The 23,173-nt window shown below is 36.8% G+C and overlaps 2 protein-coding genes across 4 annotated transcripts; one reads left to right on the forward strand and one right to left on the reverse strand.

Annotated features, from left to right (window-relative positions):
• Positions 1–645: 645 nt before the first annotated feature.
• On the reverse strand, positions 646–13,143 carry LOC133848034 (innexin inx1). Of its 3 annotated transcripts, none has more exons than XM_062283401.1 (7): positions 12,992–13,143; positions 12,181–12,757; positions 5,692–6,127; positions 3,511–3,618; positions 1,967–2,122; positions 1,542–1,894; positions 646–910 (listed from the first exon to the last, which is right to left on the reverse strand). In XM_062283401.1, the coding sequence occupies exons 3-7, from the start codon at positions 5,938–5,940 to the stop codon at positions 688–690; spliced, it is 1,089 nt and encodes a 362-aa protein (XP_062139385.1). In that variant the 5' UTR covers positions 5,941–6,127; positions 12,181–12,757; positions 12,992–13,143; the 3' UTR covers positions 646–687. The 3 variants fall into 3 exon arrangements, with proteins under 3 accessions (XP_062139385.1, XP_062139387.1, XP_062139388.1); XM_062283403.1 differs by having other exon boundaries at positions 12,181–12,573; positions 12,992–13,101; XM_062283404.1 differs by having other exon boundaries at positions 12,181–12,524; positions 12,992–13,091.
• A 6,684-nt stretch (positions 13,144–19,827) lies between these two features.
• Positions 19,828–20,665, forward strand: LOC133848520 (U-scoloptoxin(05)-Er1a). The gene has a single exon (XM_062284136.1). It carries the CDS (start codon positions 20,109–20,111, stop codon positions 20,547–20,549), a length of 441 nt encoding a protein of 146 aa, XP_062140120.1. The 5' UTR covers positions 19,828–20,108; the 3' UTR covers positions 20,550–20,665.
• The last annotated feature ends 2,508 nt before the right edge of the window (positions 20,666–23,173 follow it).

The raw sequence follows: 23,173 nt of genomic DNA on the forward strand, positions 1-23,173 counted from the left end.
AAAATGTTTGCCAGCAAATACGCTTCTTTATGTTAGTTGTTAATTATAGTAGCATTATCGTTGTTGCTGGTTGTTAGCCAACTATTATGAAAGACTCAAAAGCAATATATTTATGTGTTTCAAATATTATGTCAAGTTTTGTTATTATTCAAAGCGTATTTCGTTGTCATTGCTGGATTTTATAGCTGGCAGTTTGCAAGTTGCGCTTAATTTCATATGAATCAGATTGTATATATATATATAAATATATATAGTGTTTAGAATTTCTTGGGCCGTTCTTCTGATAGTTATTATCGATTGTCTTTTCATTCATTCATGTTTGTTAATGCCTAATCAAAATACATGCTAATTATTAAATTAATGTTTTAAAAATAAGAAAAAAAAATATAATTTGAATTCGTTTTTCATTCAAGGGAAACCAATTGTTGTTGTTGTTGTTGTTGAAAATGATGCCGAATTTGCGGTTGATTCGAGTTGTGATCATTGATTAAGAATTTAGGGAAATTATAGTTTGCTTGGTTTTCAACTAATTGTCATGATTTGTGCTAAATAATAATAATAATAATTATGAATATAATCCGACGCGGGGAAAAAGGCATATTTCCCACTCCTCTCTCTCTCTCTCTCTCCCATTCTTTCTTTCTGTTTTTGTTATTATTTTTATTTTTCGTTGCTGATTCGCTTCGATTACTTGGTGCGATCGTGCTTCGAGGGTTCCACCTGTTTGGCAAACTCGCTCATCACATCCTTGTAGATCACGGGATCCAGATTGCGGCCAAGCATATAGATGAGCCACCAGTCTCCAATGTCCAGTTTGCGGGACAGCGAGCGACAGATCTCCATCGGGATCATGCGATTGCGGGCGTTCAACAGACGTGGCCGGAACTTGGGCATAAAGATGATGCAGGCACTGTCGAGTGTAGAATAGTAAAAAATATGAATTTCAATTATCAAGTCGCAAGCATTTACTCTTTCAATTCCTATTTTAAGTACTACAAGTTTTCCCTCCTTTAGCTGATCGAATTCTGGCACTCAATTCAATATGCTCATTAAAAAAGAAGTAAAATTAAGCTTGTGTGTAAACACTGAGAGAAAGTCTTAGCTACTACTTGGTTTACTTTGACGCAGGGTGAAGACTTCTGTGGACTTCTGTATGTTGCTTTCAAAGGGGCTTTCAATTAGTTTATCACTTTCAACAATGATAATAAGTATGTTGAACATAAATTTAGTTTGTGGAGACTTTGGAGAGTTGCTGATAAGCGTTCGGCGTCACTATAATTTTCTGGTTTTAGCATATAAAGATATATTGAACAAATAAAATTTTATGTGGAGACTCTGCAGAGTAGTGTAGACTTTGAAGAGTAGTGTAAACTTCTGTAAAACTGTTATTTTATGATTTTAGTATATACAAAATATGACCTACACAAATAAAACTCCCTGTGGAGACTTTGGAGTGTAGTGTAGACTTTTTACAAAACAGATCTATTAAGTAATTTGTGATTTACTAATTTAACCCCCATTCACCCTATTCGATTACTAACCGGAAAGCCATCAGTCCAATGAGCAGAACGAGCAGGATCCAATACCAGAACCAAATGAACACATACGTCTTCTCGTTCACAATGTTCAGCGGCAGAATGCAGAGAGAGTCGTGCGTCTGAAGGGAGCCACCAGCACCATACTTGTGGAATATGCACTTGGTGACACGTGGAAAGACATAGACCATGGGATCCACACGCTGCTCCTGCGGCACATCTGAGAGGCCCATAATGTTGGTGCCATACGAGATGAATTCGCCGTCGAAGAAGCGATTCATCAGATACATTTGCACCACAATATTCACACAGCAGAGCACCTCACATGCCCAATAGCGAATGGCGTACAGTTTATGACGCTGCGAAAGAGAAAGAAATTCGATAAGGGATTAAAATTTCAGTTTAGTTTACTCTAGATTTAAGGCACTTACCTTGACGTGCTTGATCAGATAGTCGAGCAGCGCATCGCGTTTGGCCTCCTTCTCCTCACGCGTACAGATCGTTATGTTCAATCCCATGACGATCATACGCATCAAACCGCCCTCGAATTTGTTCCACAGAAACTTGGGCGTGTAACAGGCCATGGCCTACAAGGAGAGAGCAGAGAATTTTTAATTGAAAAATCAAATTTTAAGGTGCTTGCAGCTAAGAGCTTTTGCGTTAGAGTCCTTGTTTAATAAAGCGTTTGTATTGGATCATCGCCAATTTAATAAGCCTTTAAAACGTTCGACTTAAGAATTTGTCGTTTAAAGCTTTTGATTTAAATACTGCTTCATTTAAAGGAGCTTTGAACCGCGAAAAGTTCTTCTCTGTCGGTTTAAATTGTAGTTTTTACATTAATCTAAAGCTTTAAGATTTTCTTTCTGTCGGTTTCAATTATAGTTTTCACATTAATCTAAAGCTTTTCTACAATTGATGCTCGATTACTTAAATTTTAAATATATTCACTCCTTTCTTGATTAACCCCTTTAAATGATTAACATTTAAACTCGAATTTCCCAACAAACTTATTATATATTAAATGTTGAATGAGCTTTATCGAAAGCTCATTAAAGTCGCTTTACTGCTTTGAAACAGCAACTACTTTTAAGTGAACTTGTCTTCCATCAGATGTCATTAATCGAGAGCTTTTAGTCAGTTTTAAAGCTGTTTGAAGCGACATTCATGATTTATGGAAAGCTTTTAAGCTATTATTGCTCTTCAAAGTCACTTTACTCCGCTGAAACAGCAACTACTGCCTTCTAAGTGAACTTTGTTGCGACATTTTCAAGTGGCCAGCAGTAGCTGTCATTAATCGAGAGCTTTTAGTCCGCTTTAAAGCTGCTTGAAGCGCCACTCACGACTGTCGCTTAATGTTTAAAGCTGACATGCGTCTTCACCTGTTCTTGTTGTTGCTGCTTTTTAGCAAGTCATTAAACATATGAATCTACATTTTTTTTGGTATTTCGCAAGTTGTGAACAAATTGTTGTCACTCTAGTTAGTTGTTGTATTTGTTGTTGTTTTAGTGTTTAGCAGCTGTTGCTGTTTTGGCTTTGACTTGAGCGTTGCGCAACAGGCGCGCAATCATGCTTGATTGAGCATGCTTGCCAATACAATGACCCCTCACTCTTGCCCTCCCACCACCGCCAGTAAAGCTGCCCCCGCTTCACTATGCTGTGGACATAACACGCATCGCATTCAATTAAGCCTCATTGAAGTAAAGCTCAAGAGTGTGTGAGAGACTATAAATATATATGCATATAGTATATATATATGTGACTGAGCAGCTGCGTGTCAATTGAGACCACGAGCACAACAAAAAAAGCGAGAAAAAAAAAACAATCGTGATCCCTTCGCTTTGCCAAGATTCTAGGCCTCATTTATGATCAATGCTTCAGCTGATTGGCATTCAATTGATTTGGACATTCCAATTAGTGCAAAAGATCAATGAGAAAAGTGAAAGAGAGAAAGAGAGAGAGAGAGATGGAGACTCACCTGAAAGAAGAGCACAAAGCACACCCATTGATAGTAGGTGTAATATTTTCTGGCATCCTTGTCATTGAAATCGTTGGCAACGCCGGGATGCGCCACTTCGCGACCAACCTGCAATCAAATTAAATGAGTATAATTCAATTAAGTGGAGCCCACATTTATTTATAGACTTTGTTTTTTTTTTTGCAATTGAGAGAGTGTGTTTTTTTTTGTGTATTTCGCATAAAGAAACCGCATCAATAGAGCTTGTTAAGCTATTCAATGTTTTGAAGCAGCTAATGGAGCACGCAATGAAAGCAGTAATGAGAACAGAAATACAACTGATAACAATAATTTGTAAGCTGTTTCACTTCATTATTTTGATATGAAATCTAGAACACAACAATTAAGTTTTATTTTCTTTTGAAAAGTTTTTTTTTTAAGATATTTTACTTTTACAAGCTTATAGCAGGTACTAACTGCCATTAAATGAGGCGGAAAAAACTGATGAAAAATCTAATAGGAATTTTGTATCGATAGAAAATAATCTCTTAATATTTGGTGCAAATTTATTTAAAGGTATGTTTAAGTAATCAATGCATATTATATTAAGCTTTCAGCAGGCAGTAATTGCTACGAAATGAGATTGAAAAAAACTGATGAAAAGTCTAATGAGAATTTATCCTATCGCTTGAAATGAATCTCTTATCATGTTGTGCAAATTTATTGAAAGTGTCAGTAAAATTAATTGTTTATTATACCAGACAGTCTATTTGATAGTAACTAGAATTAAAACTAATGAAAAGTCTAATGATAAACTAATGAACAATTTGTTTTAGTCTTTTTTTGCTGCTGTTACTGTATGTACGTACAATATTAAGCGCTGTTCGAATTATTAAATAAAAAATGAGCGCTTTTTTCTCTTGATGGCTTTCATTTCATTATTTTGCGTCGTCTTATGACAAATGCATTGTTGTAGCTGGCGTACTCTATATAAGGATATGCCAAGTGTCTTGTGAAGGTTCCACGAAATTGGCAAGGTTTCATCGTCTCGATGTCCACATCCACTTCCTGCCCCTGTTGAAATATGAGACAAGTCCGGGACCAGGACCGGGAATCGAGGACTTGAGGGGATTGGGATTGGGATCGTTCTCGTTGTCGTTGTTGTCGCTGTCGCGTCTGCGCTCCCGCGGGGTATTCAATTTTTGTTCGTGTGTCGTTGTTAATCGTTTTTCAGCTTCTCTGCAATTCTCCTTTGATTCCTTTTCTTGCCTGTCTTTTTTTTTTTGGTTTTTTGTTTTTAATTTTTGCGTTTGCGTTTTGGGTCACATGAGGAGCGCAATTTAAATCGGGATCCGAGCAACCGACAGCGTCCAACAACGCCCAGTTTATAATTGCTTTATAGCCGCAGCATAAATATGCACATATTTATGTATTGTCTGTTGCGTATACGATTTATAAAGCCATGTATTACATATCATACAAATGACGACGACGACAATGTACGTGATCAGACTACGTGAGTGTCTGACATGACAGACAGCATTCTCCATTCTCCATTCTTCACTCTTCATTCTCCAAAAGGGGGAAAAGAGTTATCGGGCAGCAAACGAAGCGAGGCATAAAATGCCTACGGCTGCTGGAGGTCTTTTTAGCATGTCTTTCGCAGCACTGTAAACATGTGTAGACTTTGTATGATTGTAATTACACTTCGGGGCGCTTTCTTCCCTCGTGTACTCGTAAGTGGAGACTTGTGTAGATTGCCATTACAGCATGTCAAGTCAGCCGCAAATGGAATGGAACACGATTTCAAATTTTACCAAGTATGTTCAGCAATACAATATATGCGGAGACTTGTGTAGACTTATGTATGGTCTATTTAATTATATTAAAAATATCGTTTTTATGCATATTACGAACATATTTTCCACTAAATTGCATACCACGGTACTGAAACAAAGTGTAGACTAGTGTAGACTTGCCGAAGTTCGACTTAAAGTCTAATATAAACTGAGATTTTCATAAGTTTACTAATTCTAGTACATAGTTCACACTTAATTGCAAGTGGAGACCTTTGGAGACTTTGTAGAATTCGAATATTCATTCTATTCTATATTTTTTGTGAAGTTAAAAGTAGATTTTGAGATTTTGCAATGCGTGTTTATATACTTCGTTTTTAAGCATTGTAGAGTTGTTGAGACTTACCTGTCGATTGAACGCATCGGGCATGGTGAAAGTGCTGTGAATCCAACAGAATGTGTTGACCACATGTGGCGGAATGCCATTCACAATGCAGCTGATCGGCTGACCAACATATTGGGTGGCCGTAATGATCAGACTGCAGGTTAGGAGCAGTACGGTGGTAAAGGAATTGTGGAGACGAAAGACGGCATTATCCGTTTGTATGTCCTGCCACTTTAGGTAGCTCTTCAGGCTACCCAATAACTTATACATCTTGGCACAGTTGAAGTAACAGCGGTTAAAGGCTTCAGGAGTTTAGGATTCAATAGTTGAGGCGAGTATTAAACTGCGGCAATGGCAGTGTTGTAAAACGTTGTATTGTATTGATTGGCGTTAAATTATTGCGCGTTTCTTTGTCTTTCGTTTGTTGTTGTTCAAGCGATGCATATCCAAATGACAACTGCAATGATAAGATCGAAATATAATGCTACAATTAGTCAAGAAGTAAACATGAACTTGTTGTGTCTATGCACTGAGGGAAAATCTTAGTTTTGCAGTGTGGAGACTTGTGGAGACTTCTTTATATTGCTTTTAAGAAAAACTCCCAATTAGTTAATCACTTTCAACAATGATAATAAGTATAGTAAACATAAATTTAGTTTGTGGAGACTTTGGAGAGTTGCTGATTAGCCTTCGGTGGCGCTGTTATTTTATGATTTCAGCGTATAAAGATACATCAAACAAATGGATTCCATTTGGAGACTTTGGAGAGTAGTGTAGAGTTTTCGTAAAACTGTTATTTAATGATTTTAGGATATAAAAATTCATTGAACAAACAGAATTTAATGTGGAGACTTTGGAGAGTAGTGTAGACTTCTTGAAAAATAGATGTAGTTGGTAATTTGTGATTTTGTTCACGTTTTCAAAACACTCAAAACACTTTGTTTTAATGTCATCAATTTTGCGAACTGGAGAATTGCCTTGAGTTGTTCGTCGAGTGTAGTTATCTAAGTCTATGTATCTGCGTATCGTTTGCGTATCTTTCGGGGGCAGCACACTACATTTGCTTGATTGGAAAACGTGTCGGGCAACTGATTGAAGTCGGCCGAAAAATGTAAATTTCGTTTCGAGTGCGTTGTTTGTGCTCTCCGACGCTATCACAAGTCAAACACGCGACTGGAGACTGGAGACATGACTACGACGCCGCTCGGTTGGGGGCATTATTATTCTCTCTCTCTCTCTCTTCTTTTCTCTTGTTGGATGTGTGAGATTGAGCAGCAGCAGTAGAAGAAGAACAGTACAAGGCAAACATAAATCAACTAATAGAATCTGCAGACAGCTTCAATTTCAATTAAAGTCAATGCGAGCTGCACTGAGAAATTGATGCGCCACCCATTTAAATATCCAATTGCCATTTGCTCCACTTGCCAAATGCCACTCGCTGGCTCCAACCTAAAACACACACACTGAACCGAACCGAACCGAACCGAACCGAATCCAAGCATCGAGTAAAGCGCAACTGAAGCGAGGCAAGTTGAATGCACTCTCGATGCCACACCGATCTGTTGCTGCTGTTGCACGTTTGACCCAAGCGCCACATTTGTACACATCACAATTGTGTTGCATTCAGAGTCAGCTTCAGCTTCACTAGCTACATTAGAATGCAATTAGTCTCCTGACATTTCATTATAATCAATCAAATATTTATATTTGCTTTCAATCAATTATTTCTATTTGCCAACTACTCGTCGACTTTATGTTGATTTTAGCTATTTTAAGCTCAGCTTTTCAAGTGTCGTTAGGAATGTCAAATAAGTTTTAAACACTCCTATATTTTTTAGACAGTTATTAAGATTAAAGATCAAGATTGTATGAGTTTTAACCTAATTAGAGTCTCAAACTTTTTCGATCTTAAAAAAAGACTTGAAATATGATACAATCTTGATTCAACATTTTTACCTTTCTGAGTATATTTTCCTATAGTCTTTATACTTCATTAAGATGTATTGTAAGCTTTACAATGTTAACTCAAATCTAAATTTTGTAACTTAATTTTGAAATGTTAACTAAGTTAAATAACTTTTGGAGATAGTCGAAGACTGCTCTTCAACTTTTACATTTGTATATGATCTTAGCTTTCTCTGATGAACCCTTGTTTTACTTAACTTAAATTTAATTTAACTCAGTTTTAACTAGTATTAAGAATAACTAGCAAAGCAGATTAGCTGCAAATTAAAATAAAAGTCACTGTGAGAATAATTACATTATACAAGAATTTTACGTTCCTTAAAAGAATTCTTGGAATTACATTTTAAAGTCAGAGAGAAAGTTGAACGTTTTAACAGAACTTAACGTTGTCTAAAACTAATTCTTAGAATTGGATTTCAAACTGAAGTAGTTAAGATATTTGTTCTAGAGTTTAGAACGTAATTGGAAATAAACTTAAAGATAATGATTTCCTGGCCACGTCTTTCCCCTCTTCTCACCTCCCCAAAAGTCCTTTTACTGCACAATTTGACGTGTAAGTGACATGAATACCCGACATGAATACTCATAGTTGACCCACCCAAGTTGATAACCCACCCAAAAAAAAAAGAAAAATAAAACTAGAAGGCGACCCTCTCCTGTTCCATTTTGTTGTTGCTGTTTATCCAGCGTTTTCCTGTTTTAGTTGTTGTTTTACTTTTTTGTTTTCGCTTAGATTTTCGCCACACGCTTCGCTGGCCACAACAAGGCAATAAAACTGCAGCCACAACAATTGACCGCAACAACAACAACAACCACAACAACAACACTAACAACAACTGCAGCTGCCACAACAGGCAAACAATGACCACGACAACGACAGCAACCACCGCCCCTTCCCCCGCTCCCTCTCCCTCCCTCAACTTCTGCTGCTGTCCTCCCCATAGTTGCACTCATTGCTAAGCTTTTCATTGCCAAGGCCATGGACAGCAGCCGTCGTCGTCGTTTTCGTTTCAGCAAATGTTATGTGCGAAAATTGCAATTTATATGCACAAATTGTGGAGGTGTTGAATGAGGAGACAACGATGAGGGGCAGAGAAGTGTTGTGGGGCAGACGCTATGTGCAGGTGTCGCGTTGCAAAGGTCGCCAAGAGTGCACCGAGCAAACGTATTAAATGCCTTTTACGTGTCTGTTTCGTTTTTTTTTTTTTTGCAAATGATACCCATTAACTGACACTCCAATGGGTATCAACAATTCAAAATACACAAATTGTTATATCCGCTACACATAAGGTAGAAGGAAGAAGTTTGTGCCGCCAGGCAATTAATCCAACAGTCAGACTCTATAAAGTATATATGTATTAATAATATTATATATTCTTCTTACGTACTGCGAATCTTGGTTTCCCTATCTGACAATCTGGTATATATAATATAAAAATATAGAATTTGGTATATTCTAAGTGTGATATATTAATATTTTGCTTTCTATGGTATAATTTAAGTGTAGTACTATAGTATTATCAAAAAAAAAAAAAAAGTTGGTATATTTTTAGTATTTCTGCGATACTGCGCACTGTTTTGCTTTTATTCAAAATGGGTAGTAGGTATCTTATATTTTAGACACCAAATTCAATGTGGAAGTTAGGTTGAAAATAAGTTTCAGCTAAGTGACCATTAAAGTACAGTATAACTACTCTCTATCGGCCATTTACAGGGTATGCAAACGATGCACTGTTAATGGGGTTTCTCTAGAAAATAGTTGCCTACTACAAAGTATGGTCCGCTAATTATAAATGATAATTGAAAGATACTTTACAATTAAATGGGCTTTAAAAAAAAATGCAAAAATGTATTTCATATTTCCTATTTGAACAATATAACATATGTAAAAGTTGTAAGCAAAATAATAAATTTTAGATCTCGTTTTTGACGCATTACTGCTTCTTAAATCATGATAAATGTATAGATTGGCAATTTTATAGATTATCTACTAGTTCCTCTCGCTTTTTTAATTGCATTTTAATTGCTGCATTTATGCAGTTTCCAGTTCCTAAGTCTTAATACAAAATATGCTAATGTGAAACTTGGGAACAACTTCATATTCCCAGGGCATATTACAGAGTTGACTGTATTATATAGAAGAGGTATATACGATTACGTTAAATATGATATATTTGACACATTTTGAGAGAAGTTTTTAAACAATGACAAATCATTTTGAATTATCATACTCTAAAGATAGATTCCATCAATTTACAGGGTATTTTAAAGTCTAGTACACCACTTTTTTGGCCAGATTTACATTTAATTTGCTCTGCATGCGATGAGCAATCTCGTACTAATTAAAAACATGTCCATTTTAAGTGCTTTCGCATTTAGAGGGTAGCGGTTAGTCATGCTTTTTTAATTATGTCTGCAGTCTCTTAAACTTGATTTTCATCAGTTGTTGTTGGGTTTTCTCGTAATGCAATTAGAATGTGTACAACTTTACACGTTTAACCTTAACATGAATACGAATAGACTCGAGTCATTCATTCAGTGAGTTATGCATTCAGTCAGTCAGTCAGTTATTCATTTTGCTTGTGACGTCACAAAACGTTGAAACAAATGAATTTGCTTAATTGCATTTGACAATTGCATTGTTTGCTGTTGTTGGTAAGCAGCTGTCCAAAAGTCGCCAGCCAAACCGGAAGTTCCTCCTCCCTCTACCTACCTACCTACCTACATACCTGAGCTACCTTTTCTCCCCTCCCTCTCCCTCTGCCACTCCACCGCTCACTCTTTTACTCTATCTCTCACTCATCAGTCGGTCTCTACCATTCTCGCTTTGTTTAGCTACCTTCTATGACTCTGCTGCGCTGGCAGCTGGCACCAACTTCAATTATAGCCAACGAGGGTAGTCACAAGAGTACCTTAGAATACCGATTGGAGAATTTATTTTGATTGTTTATGAAAATGAATTATGTTTTTAAATTAAATTAAAATGCGAATATGAAAAGAGAATTTTTAAGCATCGAATTTTCTAATTATTTGTCAAAGAATAATTAATGTACATTTTTTTGAATTTCATTTTTTTATGTAAATTATTTGTATGGGAATATATTTTTGATTTTCATTTAAAAAAATTTTAATTAATAATACATTCGAAGTTATTACAAAATTTGATGCTTAAATAAAAATTTTTCATGTTTGCATTGAATAATTGGCATAAAAACGTATTTATTGCCCTTTTTCTTCAAACTTCCGTAAATGTAATTTAATGAGAAATTTGTCAAATAAAACAATATAATAAAGTGAGTATCAAACTTTGAAAGAATTATTAATCTAAATGTACATCTAAATCAAAAGTATATTCCGCAATACATAATTAGCAAAACATACAAACTGCCATCAAACAAATTTAATTTAAAGATTAACTTGATAAACAAAACAATATAATAAAGTGAATCTCAGACTATTAATCAGTGCATTAAACTCTTAAAGTTATTCCACCTCTTACTTTTCAATGCAAACTTGAAGTTTATCACTAATATAAATTAGTGATTAAAAACAAAGTATAACTTAAAACCAATAATTTAATAATTCAAATTTATTTGCTTTATTTTTATTGTCTGTAATATCAAATCAAAACTTGAATTCCCGTTTTCGATAGAGCTTTTATAAAGCAGTAAGCGTAAACTCAACTTAAATCAACGTTTTCTTTATACAAACAAACCTGACTTTTATAAATCCGAACATAAGTCATCAACAAGTTTGTATTTATTGTTGTACTGGGTCCGCAAATATGTTTTCAATTAGCAACAGCAAAAGGCAAAAATATGTATATTTGGTCACCCTTGAGTGGGAGTCTCTGTCTTTCTGCTGACGTCTCAAAGCGGCGGATGCTAATGCACTGACTAATTGCTGTGTTAGCGTCTACTCATCAAACCGCCCTCCGCCCCTTGCCTCGCTCTCCATCTCTCTCCCTGTCTCCCTCACTGACTCTTGGCTTCACCCCGGTGAAAATAACAAAAAACCGCAAGTTGCGTGCACATAATCAGACAGTACGGGAAGCCGAACTCAAAGCCGAAGTCACAGCTGAAGCTGCTGTCCGAAGCTGAAGCCGAAGCGCATTCGGGAGAGAAACGGGACAACAGACAAACACAAAACGTTTGCGTTTCCCGGTAGACAGACAGAGAACAATGCGTTGCGTTGTCTCTGTGCAGCTTCAATTGACCATTTCCGTTGGGTAGAGAATAAAGTGCGGAGTGGGGAGGGGAGAGCGAACATATGAGAACCATCTTTGGCTGCAGATGTTGAAATGAGTATTACAAACACAACACAAAAAAGAGATCTGAGTAAAAAGTAAAGATGGATGTGCCAAAGCTTTCTAGTTGATCGCGCGATTCCAATTGGAATTTGGCATTGCACAACAACCGTGCTAATCTGTGTTTAGAGAGGCTTATCAGCATACAACTGCACTCCTCTTTCCCCTTTAAGCACCCACTTTCGACATTTGAAGAACTCGTAATAGAAGAAACAGTGTAAAAGGAATGTATGACTTACGACAATAACGAAATCCTCTGCGTTGGTCTCGCTCGCTCTTGTTGTTGTTGTTCGTGTCACAGCAGCTGAAGCTGAACTTTCATTGTGTGCTTTGGCTGCTGCAAATCAGCTGCCAGGTGTGTGAGTATTGTTGTTGTTATTGTTCACGAATTTGCATAAGCAGCGACGCGCACACACTCATACACACACACACTCACGCATACAGGAACAGAACAGGTTCTCTCGCTGAGGGTTTTTTTTCTTCTTCTCTAGTTGTTGTTGTTGTTGTTGTTTCTTCTTCAGTTGCAGGGCTGCTGCGCGCCGTTTTATTTTTTCTTTTCTTTATTCGCTTTATTTATTTTTGTCTTTTGAATTATTTGTATTTGAATTTTGTGTTTGTATTTGTATTTCTTTCTTTTTTTGTATTTGTATTTGAATTGTGTTTTGTTGGAATTTTTGTCGATTATTGTTTACACGTAAAATATAAACGCAGTTGTTGTTGTTGTTATTGCTGCGTAAAACGCGCGCGTCGCGTTGCAATCGCTGCAGCCAAAGACGCGCAACTAAAACCCAAAATGAAAATCCAAAAACCGCGCAACTAAAAAACCAACAAAACAAAAAAATGCAAATCAAAAAAAAAATTGAAAACCAAAAAAAAAGCACCGCTCTTGTTATCGTTGTTGTTGTTGTTGTGTATCTCAAACTCAAACCGTCACCAAAGAAGCACACAGAGATATATATATGGATATATTTATATAGATGCGTATATATATATATATATCAAATAGTAGATGTTATATATACGTAAAACAGTAGGTAAGAAGAAATATACAAAGATTTGAGCTCGCTTTGACTGTGCGCTGCGGAATGGCTTTTGTAGTGAGCATAGCCCAGCACACGCTGCTGTCGCCGTTGTCGACTGTCGCTGCTTGCTTTTCGTTGTTCCGTTGCCGTTTCGTTTCGTCTTGTTTCCCGTGTTGCGCTCAAAAACGGTTTTCGAACTCAACTCAGCTTCAGTTTGCAATGCAAAGCCATTCTCTCATTCTTCTTTGCTTGCTCTCACTCTCTCTCTCTCTGTCTCACACTCTCACTCTCTCGCTATGCGTGCGCGCTCGTCTCTGCACAGAGTCTGAGGCGCTGCCGTTGCTGTTGATGCTCAGACTCAACTCAAATCAACTCCAGTTTCTCTCTCTTTCGAGTGGTTTCCAGTGCGTTCCAATTGCGTGCGAGTTTAAGTTGTGTGTTGTGCATATGTTGTACTTAAAGCTTGGCATTAAGCTCTTTTTGATCGCACTGAACAAATTTGGAGCAGCAATTGCACCACACACATACACACACATACATGTGTAAGCTGCCTCTCGCCTCTCTCTTAAGCCGCTGTTGATTTTGCTTGATTTAATTTTTTTTTCTGATTACTTGACTTCTTTTATTTTATTCGGTTTTTTTTGGTAATTGTTGTGGGAGTCGCTTGGGCAGCAGTGGGGAGGGAGGGACTGGGCTTGGTAGGGACAGGTAAGTTGTTTTTTTTATTCTTTTCGTGAATGCCTCGAATTTCATGATGTTCTCTCTTATTGCGTTTGCGTTCGCTTTATGCCCTCTGCTTTCTGTGTCCAATTTTTTTTTAAATCACGCCAACCACATTGGTAACATTTCGAAAGGTAAGCTCTTTTTTTTCTTCGCTTTTTGTATTATTCGGCCAAGAAGAAAAACTGGAAATTCAAATGCTGGCGAGTTTAATTCCCCCCAACTCCTTTTTGTTTATTGCTTTAACCATATTCTTTGGTCTTCAACTTCAACTGGGCTGAGTTGACTATCGATTGCCCTTCAAAAGATCTTTCTTACACTCATTCTAACCTTATTTCCTTCATCATCTCTCAACAATCGATCAACTTAAAACTGAGCTTTGTGGTTCTCAAGAGACTTCAAAAGTATGCCAACTATAGATTAATAATTTCTGATTGTTGGATCATCCTCTGCTATTTTTCTTTCTCAAATTTTAACAACTAAAGGAACCCTTTTCTTTAAGATTATTGATTATTGTTGAAGGATGTTAGCATAGTGTGTGCTTTGCTTGTTTTCGTACATCAGTTTACTATCGATAAACTAGCATAAAGAATATTAGAACTCTACTCTAAAATTTTTTTTTTATTTTCGATTTTTAACTATTTTTATTTTAATTTTCTTTAATTTACAAAAAATAAGTATTACATTATTCAATTTAAATTTGTATGCAATCTTTAAACCACAAATCTTAACTTTTGTTTTTAGAGTTCGGTCTAAGACATCTCAATAAACTGCTATGGCATTCAAGATTGTTTTAACTCAATTTAATTGGCACACCGATTGTAGTCTTTATTTAAATAAATTACTTTAGGATTTCTCTTGTGGAAAATACCCAAAAATACTTCTTACAATTTTTATACTTTACCATATGCGGCTTTAAAATACTCTATAAAATATTTAGGAACTTAAGAACTGAATTCTTTTTCTAGTTTTGCGAAGTATACTTGCAAAGTGTTCTATTCTTATCTATTTAAAAAGATCGGAAGTAACGCCAGAGCAACCAAATGACAAATGATATAACGATAAATATTATGTCGAGTGCATAGTTTTGTTTTGGTTCTTAGTCATTGTGCTTATGCTCCTGGTATTGTCAATAAAATAGGTTTAGCTAGTAGATCAATGCCTGAACAGTTGATATGGGACATTATTTAAAAGTTGAAACGACGCTATCGCTGTTTTGAATTACCAAAATAAAAAAAAAATAAAAAACCCGGTTCATCAGTCATGCAATATGGTGACGCTTAAGTTACAGTTACACACAATCGCAGTCGTTGTCGTGTTATTTATAAGGTTTTGGTTCCCAAAACAAGTCGAGCTTCCCTTTTTTTTTTAACTGGCTTCCAGCAAAGTCATGCAGCGAGCTCGTGTGTTGCTCTGTATTTTTTTTTTTGTATACAATTCATTTTATTTCATTTAATTTAAGGTGTTTTTTTTCGGGGTTTGTTGCTTTTATGTCGTGCTTTTTTTGTTGGGTTTCGGTCTTGGCCTTTTTTTAATGGTCCTATAATAAACGGCGCGCACTTTCGTAAGCTTGAAATATTATTCGAGTGCCCTGTCATTACATGCTCCATACGATCTTGAGCTCGACTTTTTGATTGTTGTCGAGTTTCTTTTGGCCTTTCACTCGCGTCTCACGTCAAGCCGATAAACATTTCGATAACTTTGTGGGTGCTACGTGCGCGCGGGTGGAAACGAAACAAAACGAAACGCAATGCATACGTGACATTGATTTATGAGTGCGTATCGCTTGCTCGCTCTCTCACACGCCATCTCTATCTGGCATTCCTTTGTGTGCTCATCCTGCATTGCACTCAAACTGCATTTCACTCAAGGCTCTCTCTTTGTGCGTTCGCTCTCTTGCTCTCTCTGATGAATTGCACTCGAGAGAGAGCAGCAGCTGCTCCTTTATTGCAACTTCCTTTTGCTGCTTTGCTTCCGCAGCTTCCTTTTTTATGTATTCTCGCTGTGTGTGTGTGTGTGTGGCGACGTGGCAAGTTGAAATGGGCTCGTTTTTCAATTAATGCCGTCGTCGTCGTCGCCAAATGTGAAGATCAAAGTGCAACTGCAACGCTGCAAGCGAGGCGCTGCCACCATGTGTGCCAGACACACATAAAAGGGCTGCATGCCACAGATGGATGTGGCACGTACACACACACATACACACACACACACACACACACACACACACTCACTGCAAGTCATGTGTGGCAACTGCAGATCGTTGCATTAGTCACGTAGGCAGAGGACATTTTGCAGATTTATTGTTTGTTTTCTTATTGCTTCTTTCGCTTCGTCATTGGTATATACTAAAACAAGTAAGAAAGTTACAGTCGAGTGTGCTCGACTGTGAGATACCCGCTACCCAAATTTAATAAAGCCAAAATATTGCGGTATCATTTTCAAAATATACCGAAAATACTAAAAAAAATATACTAAAAATATACCAAATGATATGTTTGGTATATCGATATAGTACACCATTCAAAATATACCATAGACGGCACAATGTGCTAGATTGTCGGCCAAAGCAACGCAGACCCCTTGTAAGTAGGCGTTTTTGTCCATACAAAAGTATTTCTTTAATAACTTCCACAACTTTTATCTGATCGCAACCAAATTTTCAGGAATCATAACTACTATAGTAGTTATTGTATAAACCAAAACTCGCAACTCTAGCTTTAAAATTACGATTGTTATTCGATTTTTTTGATTTGCGGGGGCGGAAGTGGGCGTGGCAAAAATTTGAAACAAACTTGATCTGCGTGCAAACATAACAAATGCTGTCGAAAAAAAATTATAGCTCTATCTCTTATAGTCTCTGAGATCTAGGTGTTCATACGGACGGACGGACAGACACACAGACGGACAGACGGACAGACGGACAGACGGACATGGTTATATCGTCTCGGCTGTTGACGCTGATCAAGAATATATATACTTTATTGGGTCGGAGATGCCTCCTTCTACCTGTTACATACATTTCCTGCCGGCACAAAGTTATAATACCCTTCTACCCTATGGGTAGCGGGTATAAAAAATGCTAAGAGCCATGTGAACTATAAAGCAGTATTGAAAAAGTACATACTAAATAGAACTATGAAAGGAGAAGCTAAAATATTGAAAACCCACTTAAAGCAATATTGGAAATGACATTTGATCTAACATTTTTATTCATAGGGTTATGAATGGCATTTGATATATTCTAAAAAATACCAACAGCCATGTATGGTATGAGGAAGTATCAAATTAGTATATACTATATAAATACTTAAAAGGATAAGCTATACTATGGAAAAACCACTCAAAGCGATATTTAAAATGATATTTGATTTAAGACTTTTATTCTTAGCGTAAAAGGAAAATTGTTAAAGTAATTGATATACTTTTGTATGGGGAAAAAACGCCTTTGGCTGGTAATATATGTACATATGTTGACCTCTATGGTATATTTCAAATGGAGTACTTCATCGATATAACAAATATGCTCTTCGGTATATTGTTATATTTTTACGGTATATTTTTGGTTAATCTAGTATATTTTGACTTCTTTGGTATATTTCGACTATATCTTTCTTACTTGCTCTTTTTATCTATTCACATACCATTAATCAATATTTGATTTAAATTATTTTCAATTAATGTTTTACCAAAGCTGAATTGATCAGGGATCAGATTTCCATTTAATATTGCTTTATAATTAAAACTACAATTACTTTTCATTATCATCAGCAAATTTTGTTTACTCGATTTATATTTCAATGCATTTTTTTTTAATATTTTACATAATCAGCAAATTGCACATACTGATTATGGAAAACAACTTCATATATGTATATCTCGCTTTATTTCAAATATATTTAAATATATAACATTTCAAAATCATTCTCACTTTATAACACATTTAATTTTTTTGATTATTTCATAATGACTTTCAACGCAAACATAAGAAATATTTATTCTAATCAGCAAATTTCAGTTTTATTGCAATTTTTACGTATTTCATGGTTATATTTTGTTCGAATGGGGCATGATATTATTTCCTGTTTATGATTGTTTTTTTTTTTTTTTTTATCGCTGAAGCCGTGTACTTTCTATGAACTTGACTCTAAAGCAGCTATTTTTAGAGCGCTCAAGTGTAAAATGCTCTTGAAATCTTAGCAAATGGCATTTGCTGGAAATAATTGAATGTTTTTTAGAGAATTCAAATAAATTTACTGCTTATCGATTATGCTTTGAACCCATAAAACATAAAATGTAATTTGTTTCTCATTGATGCTGTCTAGGGATATAGTTTGTTATTGTGTTATCAGTTAATATAATTGTTATGTAGTCGCCATACCAAATTTCAACAGTCCAGACCCACTGAGAGTCGAGTTTCTAAAGTGAAGTACATATTAGATGATTTGGTGATATCGATGCGCCTATTGAGTTTCCACACGAAATGAGTTGAGAACAAGCAGGGACACTTGAGTGAGGAGAAACAGAAACCGCTTTACAACGACGGCGACTGGAAAGACTCTCAACATTGTGGTGACAGTTTTGTGGCATTGTGCTGTGATCATGCCACAAAACGAGGACGCAAACGATGCCGAAATGGGGCATAAACCATATAAAGCAAAACCGAAAGACAACTTGATGCTTGATGTCTGATGTTCGGATCGTTTCAATTACGCTACGATGTTCGTGTGGGCTTTTTGAGGCTTGGCCTGGCCAACAAACAAACAGTGAGAGAGCTGCAGAGGGAAGATCGTTGACAATCGACTCGACTCGACACGAAGCGAAGCGACACAACTCGTTGCCAAGAAGCGACCACAAAAGCAAAAGACAGAAGCATAAAACATGTAAGAAAGTTGCGGTTATGCGATTGCCTGACTGAGAAATACCTGTTAGGTGTATGAAGTATGACCAGATTACTTTTGATTTGTCGTATTAAATTGTTTATGGAATTAGAAAAGAAGTAAGAACTATGAAGCCTTGACTCCAATATCCGGAATCCAGAAGATTTTCTCGTCTTATTGTTTATAGAGTAGATAGAAATCTTCAGTTGCTCTACTAAGGAAATGCGAAAATACCATATTAAGTGAGACCAGACTACTTTTAAAACATTGCGCTGAATTTCGATGAAAGTTTTTTATGTGTTTTTCTATTAAAACGTTTAGCAAAAATTTGTCAAATAGATTATTAGAAATCAAGACTTAAATCTTAAAATAAGATGTTTTTTTATCTTAAAATGCAAATTAGACTAAAAATCTTGATTTAATATTGTTCCAACCTAAAAATCTTATTTCAAGATTGCTCTTTTTAAGATCGAAAAAAATTTTAGATAAAGATTTTTTGATCTAATTTTTTTATTTTGTAAATCTCGTCTAATAAACAAATTATTATTTAATGCATGCATGGATGCTAAAATGATCTTAAAGGACATAGGAACTGCTGGAGTCTAGTTACCAATTTTGGTGTCTGTAGCTCAACTAGTTGCCGAGATCAAGGTGTTTAAACTTGCGGACAGACAGAAAGACGGATGGATAGATAGGTGTCTACCCTTTTACTTTTCTTGTTGCGGGTATAAAAAGCTGCTTTCGCTTTGTTTGTATTGTTCTGTCCACAGAAATACACACACACACACTAAAAAATCAACTCCAAGTTGAATGCCCTCGTTTGCTCTTGGGCGCCCAATGATGAAATTCCAATAAGAATTCGAACCAGCATGGCGGACACAGTCTGCAAGTAGGAGCCTAGCGGGAAGTGGTGAGGGGAGAGGAGGGCAACAGCAGACATGTTTGAGCTAAAAACGCTGTAGACCTGTTGCTACGCAACAACAAGTTTTGATTGTTTTTAGTACAAGCGATAAACGATGAACGATTAACGATAAGTCTGGGACACAGACAATAACAGGATGCGTACCTGGGCTAAACACACAGCTGACTGTCAGCCAGTCTAGTTCTAGGGCTAGCAAGAGAGCGACCAACAAAGAGAGCGAGAGAGCAAGCAAGCTAGCGTCAGAGAGCGTGCTAGAGTTTAACACACAGACACAAACGTATACAGGTAGTCAAGCGCGCTCTCTCGCTTTGGGTTTGGAAACGATTGGAAACGAAGTTGAAACAACGCTTCAGTAACAGCTTGGCATTTGCTGACGACGCTGACAAACGACAAAACGAATCTCTCGACGTCTCTTTGAGAGTGTGTGTGTGTGTGCGAGAGTGCGAGTGTGTGTGTGCGTGGAGCAGTGCGTCATCACCCCGCCAACCCACCTAAACGAACCATTGCCAAATCCACCACCAGGCAAAAGAAACGCAACCATTGTGCAATCAAAGTTACAACGTCAAATCCACAAAAGAAAGTCAACGTAACAGCACAACGACAACGAGAACAACAACAACAACGAAATGTCAACGTCTCTGTCGACGTCACTGCTGCTGGCTGCGCTGCTGCTGTGCTGCTGCATAAGCTTCGCAACTGCAATTGATTGCTATGTGTGCGATGCCAGCGACACGAAGAATCCTTTCCAGTGCGGCGAATGGTTTGATCGCTTCGATCAGCCCGACATCCAGCCGCAGAATTGTTCCAATGTGCATGGCGCAACGTTCTGTGTGAAGCATGTGGGACGCTTTGAGGGCGGCATTGGGGCGAAACGTTTCTGCAGCTCCAAAGATTTGGGCAACTATTGTGATTATGTGCGCAACAAGGGCGATCGCATGGATTATCGCAGCTGCATCTACACTTGTGACACCGATGGCTGCAATACGGCCACCACAACAACAACAACAGCTGGACTCTGGGGTGTGGCGTTTACACTAATCGCAGCGATCTGGCAACGCTACTGCTAAGCGAGAGAGCTGGAACGAACCAGAGAGAGAGAGAGAGAGCGGCCAGCTAACAAACATAGCTTTTTTGTAAACAAAATACACAAACACACGCACACACGTTTTATTTTATACAACAACTAATTGTATTCTTTTTTTTTTTGAGAGCTCCTAAGCTAAGCTGTTAGATGTTTAAGTTGAACAAAAGTAAAGTTTCTCACACACACAAGAAAACGAAAAACAAAATGAAAAGAAAACTTAATGGAATTGGAATCGAGTGAACTGGAATGGCTTGGGAATGAAACAGCGCTTGGCTTGACAGAGCGCGTGTTACGTACTCAGCCATGTAGGGGAGGGGAGGGGGGAAAGGTGTGGTGGATATTCGATAGTTTTGCGGCAAAAAAGATTATTTGTTAATCGACAGATTGATAACTTGCCTCTTCTGACACACATTCAGCGTCTCTGTTTGTGTGTGTGTGTTTTGAAAGTTGTCATTGTATGCAGTTTTGTCGATCGTCTCTATCGCCTTGAATTCACTTTGCAATCGGCAAATGACCCTCGATCAAATGGTTTGCAAATGATATAAATACAAATAGTAAAAAACGAAAAATTGATATTGACATTTCATTAAGCGAAAAACCATTTAATCCAGCTCAATTCGCGTTGATCGTTTTGCGGCTGCGGCTGCGGCTTTGCCGACAACGATTAAGGTCGCGATGTGTCGCCTCTTGTGGCAACCTGTTTTTTATTTCGTTCTATACTCTACGTATCTTGGGTCTTATCACTAACCCAGCGAACTAAGCTTACAGCTGAAGTTTAGTACAGTTGCTTCGATTAATTAAAAGTTAGCATATCAATTCTTAGCGATTAGATCCCTTGATCTTTATGAGAATATACTTTACTCCTAATCTTACTTGTCGAAAATTCTCTTGTGAGTGCTTCGTTAAGTTTAAAGCACCTTGAGTAGTTATGTGAAATAGTTACCATAGAAATGAATACAGGGAAACCCAATGTTGTATAAACAACTCAACGAAACATTTCCTAAAAGAGCATATTTTAAACAAAAATTGAAATAAATATATCTTAACGAAACTTTGGAACTGAAAGTATCGTTAAGTTAAGTCACATTGCATCACCTTAACTTACAGCTATTATATAAATACTGGTAGCGATGCATCTTTTGACAAAACTCGTAATCGATACATTTGCCGAGTGTCTACAATCAAAGTGTATCGAATTGAGCACAAGTCGGGGGAATTGAATCTTTAGTCTGAGTTGCGGCTTTTGAGGTTAGAATCGCCGCCCACGTTGTCCCAATTCCACGTCTAATGCGCCGTACCAATTCCATTTACAGTTGTTTTTTTTGTCAAGCTTGCGTTGCGTAATTGTCTAAATTGAAAACGCCTTGAGTCGCTATATCATTGTCATGCGGCGCTAATTTGAGACTTTACTGCCTGGGCGGACATTGCCACCCAAAAAAACGAAAGAAAAAAAGTAAGAGATGAAAAAACACATAAGAAAACATAGCAAACACTGAGACGCCTCTGTGGTGATCATTGATGTACTATATATAGTGGAAATTTGTGCTTCTAATCGACACAGTCTCTTATCACCCAGCTCTTGACTAATCTGAGTGTATTCACACACACACACACACGTTGGCACTCATACTCATGTCGTAATGATGGATCCTCCTCTTCTTGGTCTCAATTGACTTTTATGACATTGTCTCATCAGCATAAAAACATCGTGTTCTTTGCCACTGAGCAATGCCCTCTTAATATGCCACAGACTGCAGATTCTCATTTTGATGTTGGGGCAAAGCAACTTTTATTGATCGAGAGCAAAGTTGACAAAACCATTAAATACACTGAAAAATCGGATCATACATACCGAAGTTTAGATTGTAGTGATTTTAGTATTTATCTATATGGGAAAATTAAATTTTTTTAATTTCAGTAATACTAATTTTAGGTAATTTGTATTTCTTCAAAGTTTGTGAACACTTAGGATACAAGTTCAAACTCTGCGTAAAGGGGAAAATCTGTTCTAAAATACCGAAAGTTTTAATATAAATTAGAGTGGTTTTAGTATTTTTTATTTTGTTGAAATGTTTCAGTAATACGAATATTGGGATATATGTATTTCTAAAAAGTCTTTGAGTACTTAGGATCAAAATTCAAATAATTTTATTTCAATAATAAATATAGACAAAACTCTGCGTAGAGTGAAAATATGTCCAAATCTACCGAAGACTTTAATATAGATTGTCTTGATTTATTTGGAAAATTTATTTTTATTTTCAGTAATGCAAATTTAAGGTAAAATGTATTTCTAAAAAGTCTGTGTTCCATTTTAAAAATATTACATTTTATTTATTTATTTTTATTTTTTTTTTTTAATACATTACACCTTGAACATAACTCTTGACTCTGTAGAGTCGTGCTTAGTTTGCGTTTTTTGATTGGGTTTATAGTCTATAATCATTAGAATTTACGTCATTGGCAGAGCGTGTTGACGATTCCGTTTCAAATGCCGAGCTATAATTTGTAGTAACTGCGACTAACAAGCTGATAGCCCCAGATTTACAACTGTTCCCATTACGAGTGAATACTAATCAGAGCTTACTCTATGAAACTGGACGAAAC

The sequence above is a fragment of the Drosophila sulfurigaster genome, chromosome X (genome assembly GCF_023558435.1).
Source record: "Drosophila sulfurigaster albostrigata strain 15112-1811.04 chromosome X, ASM2355843v2, whole genome shotgun sequence".
NCBI classification, from domain to species: Eukaryota; Metazoa; Arthropoda; class Insecta; order Diptera; family Drosophilidae; genus Drosophila; species Drosophila sulfurigaster.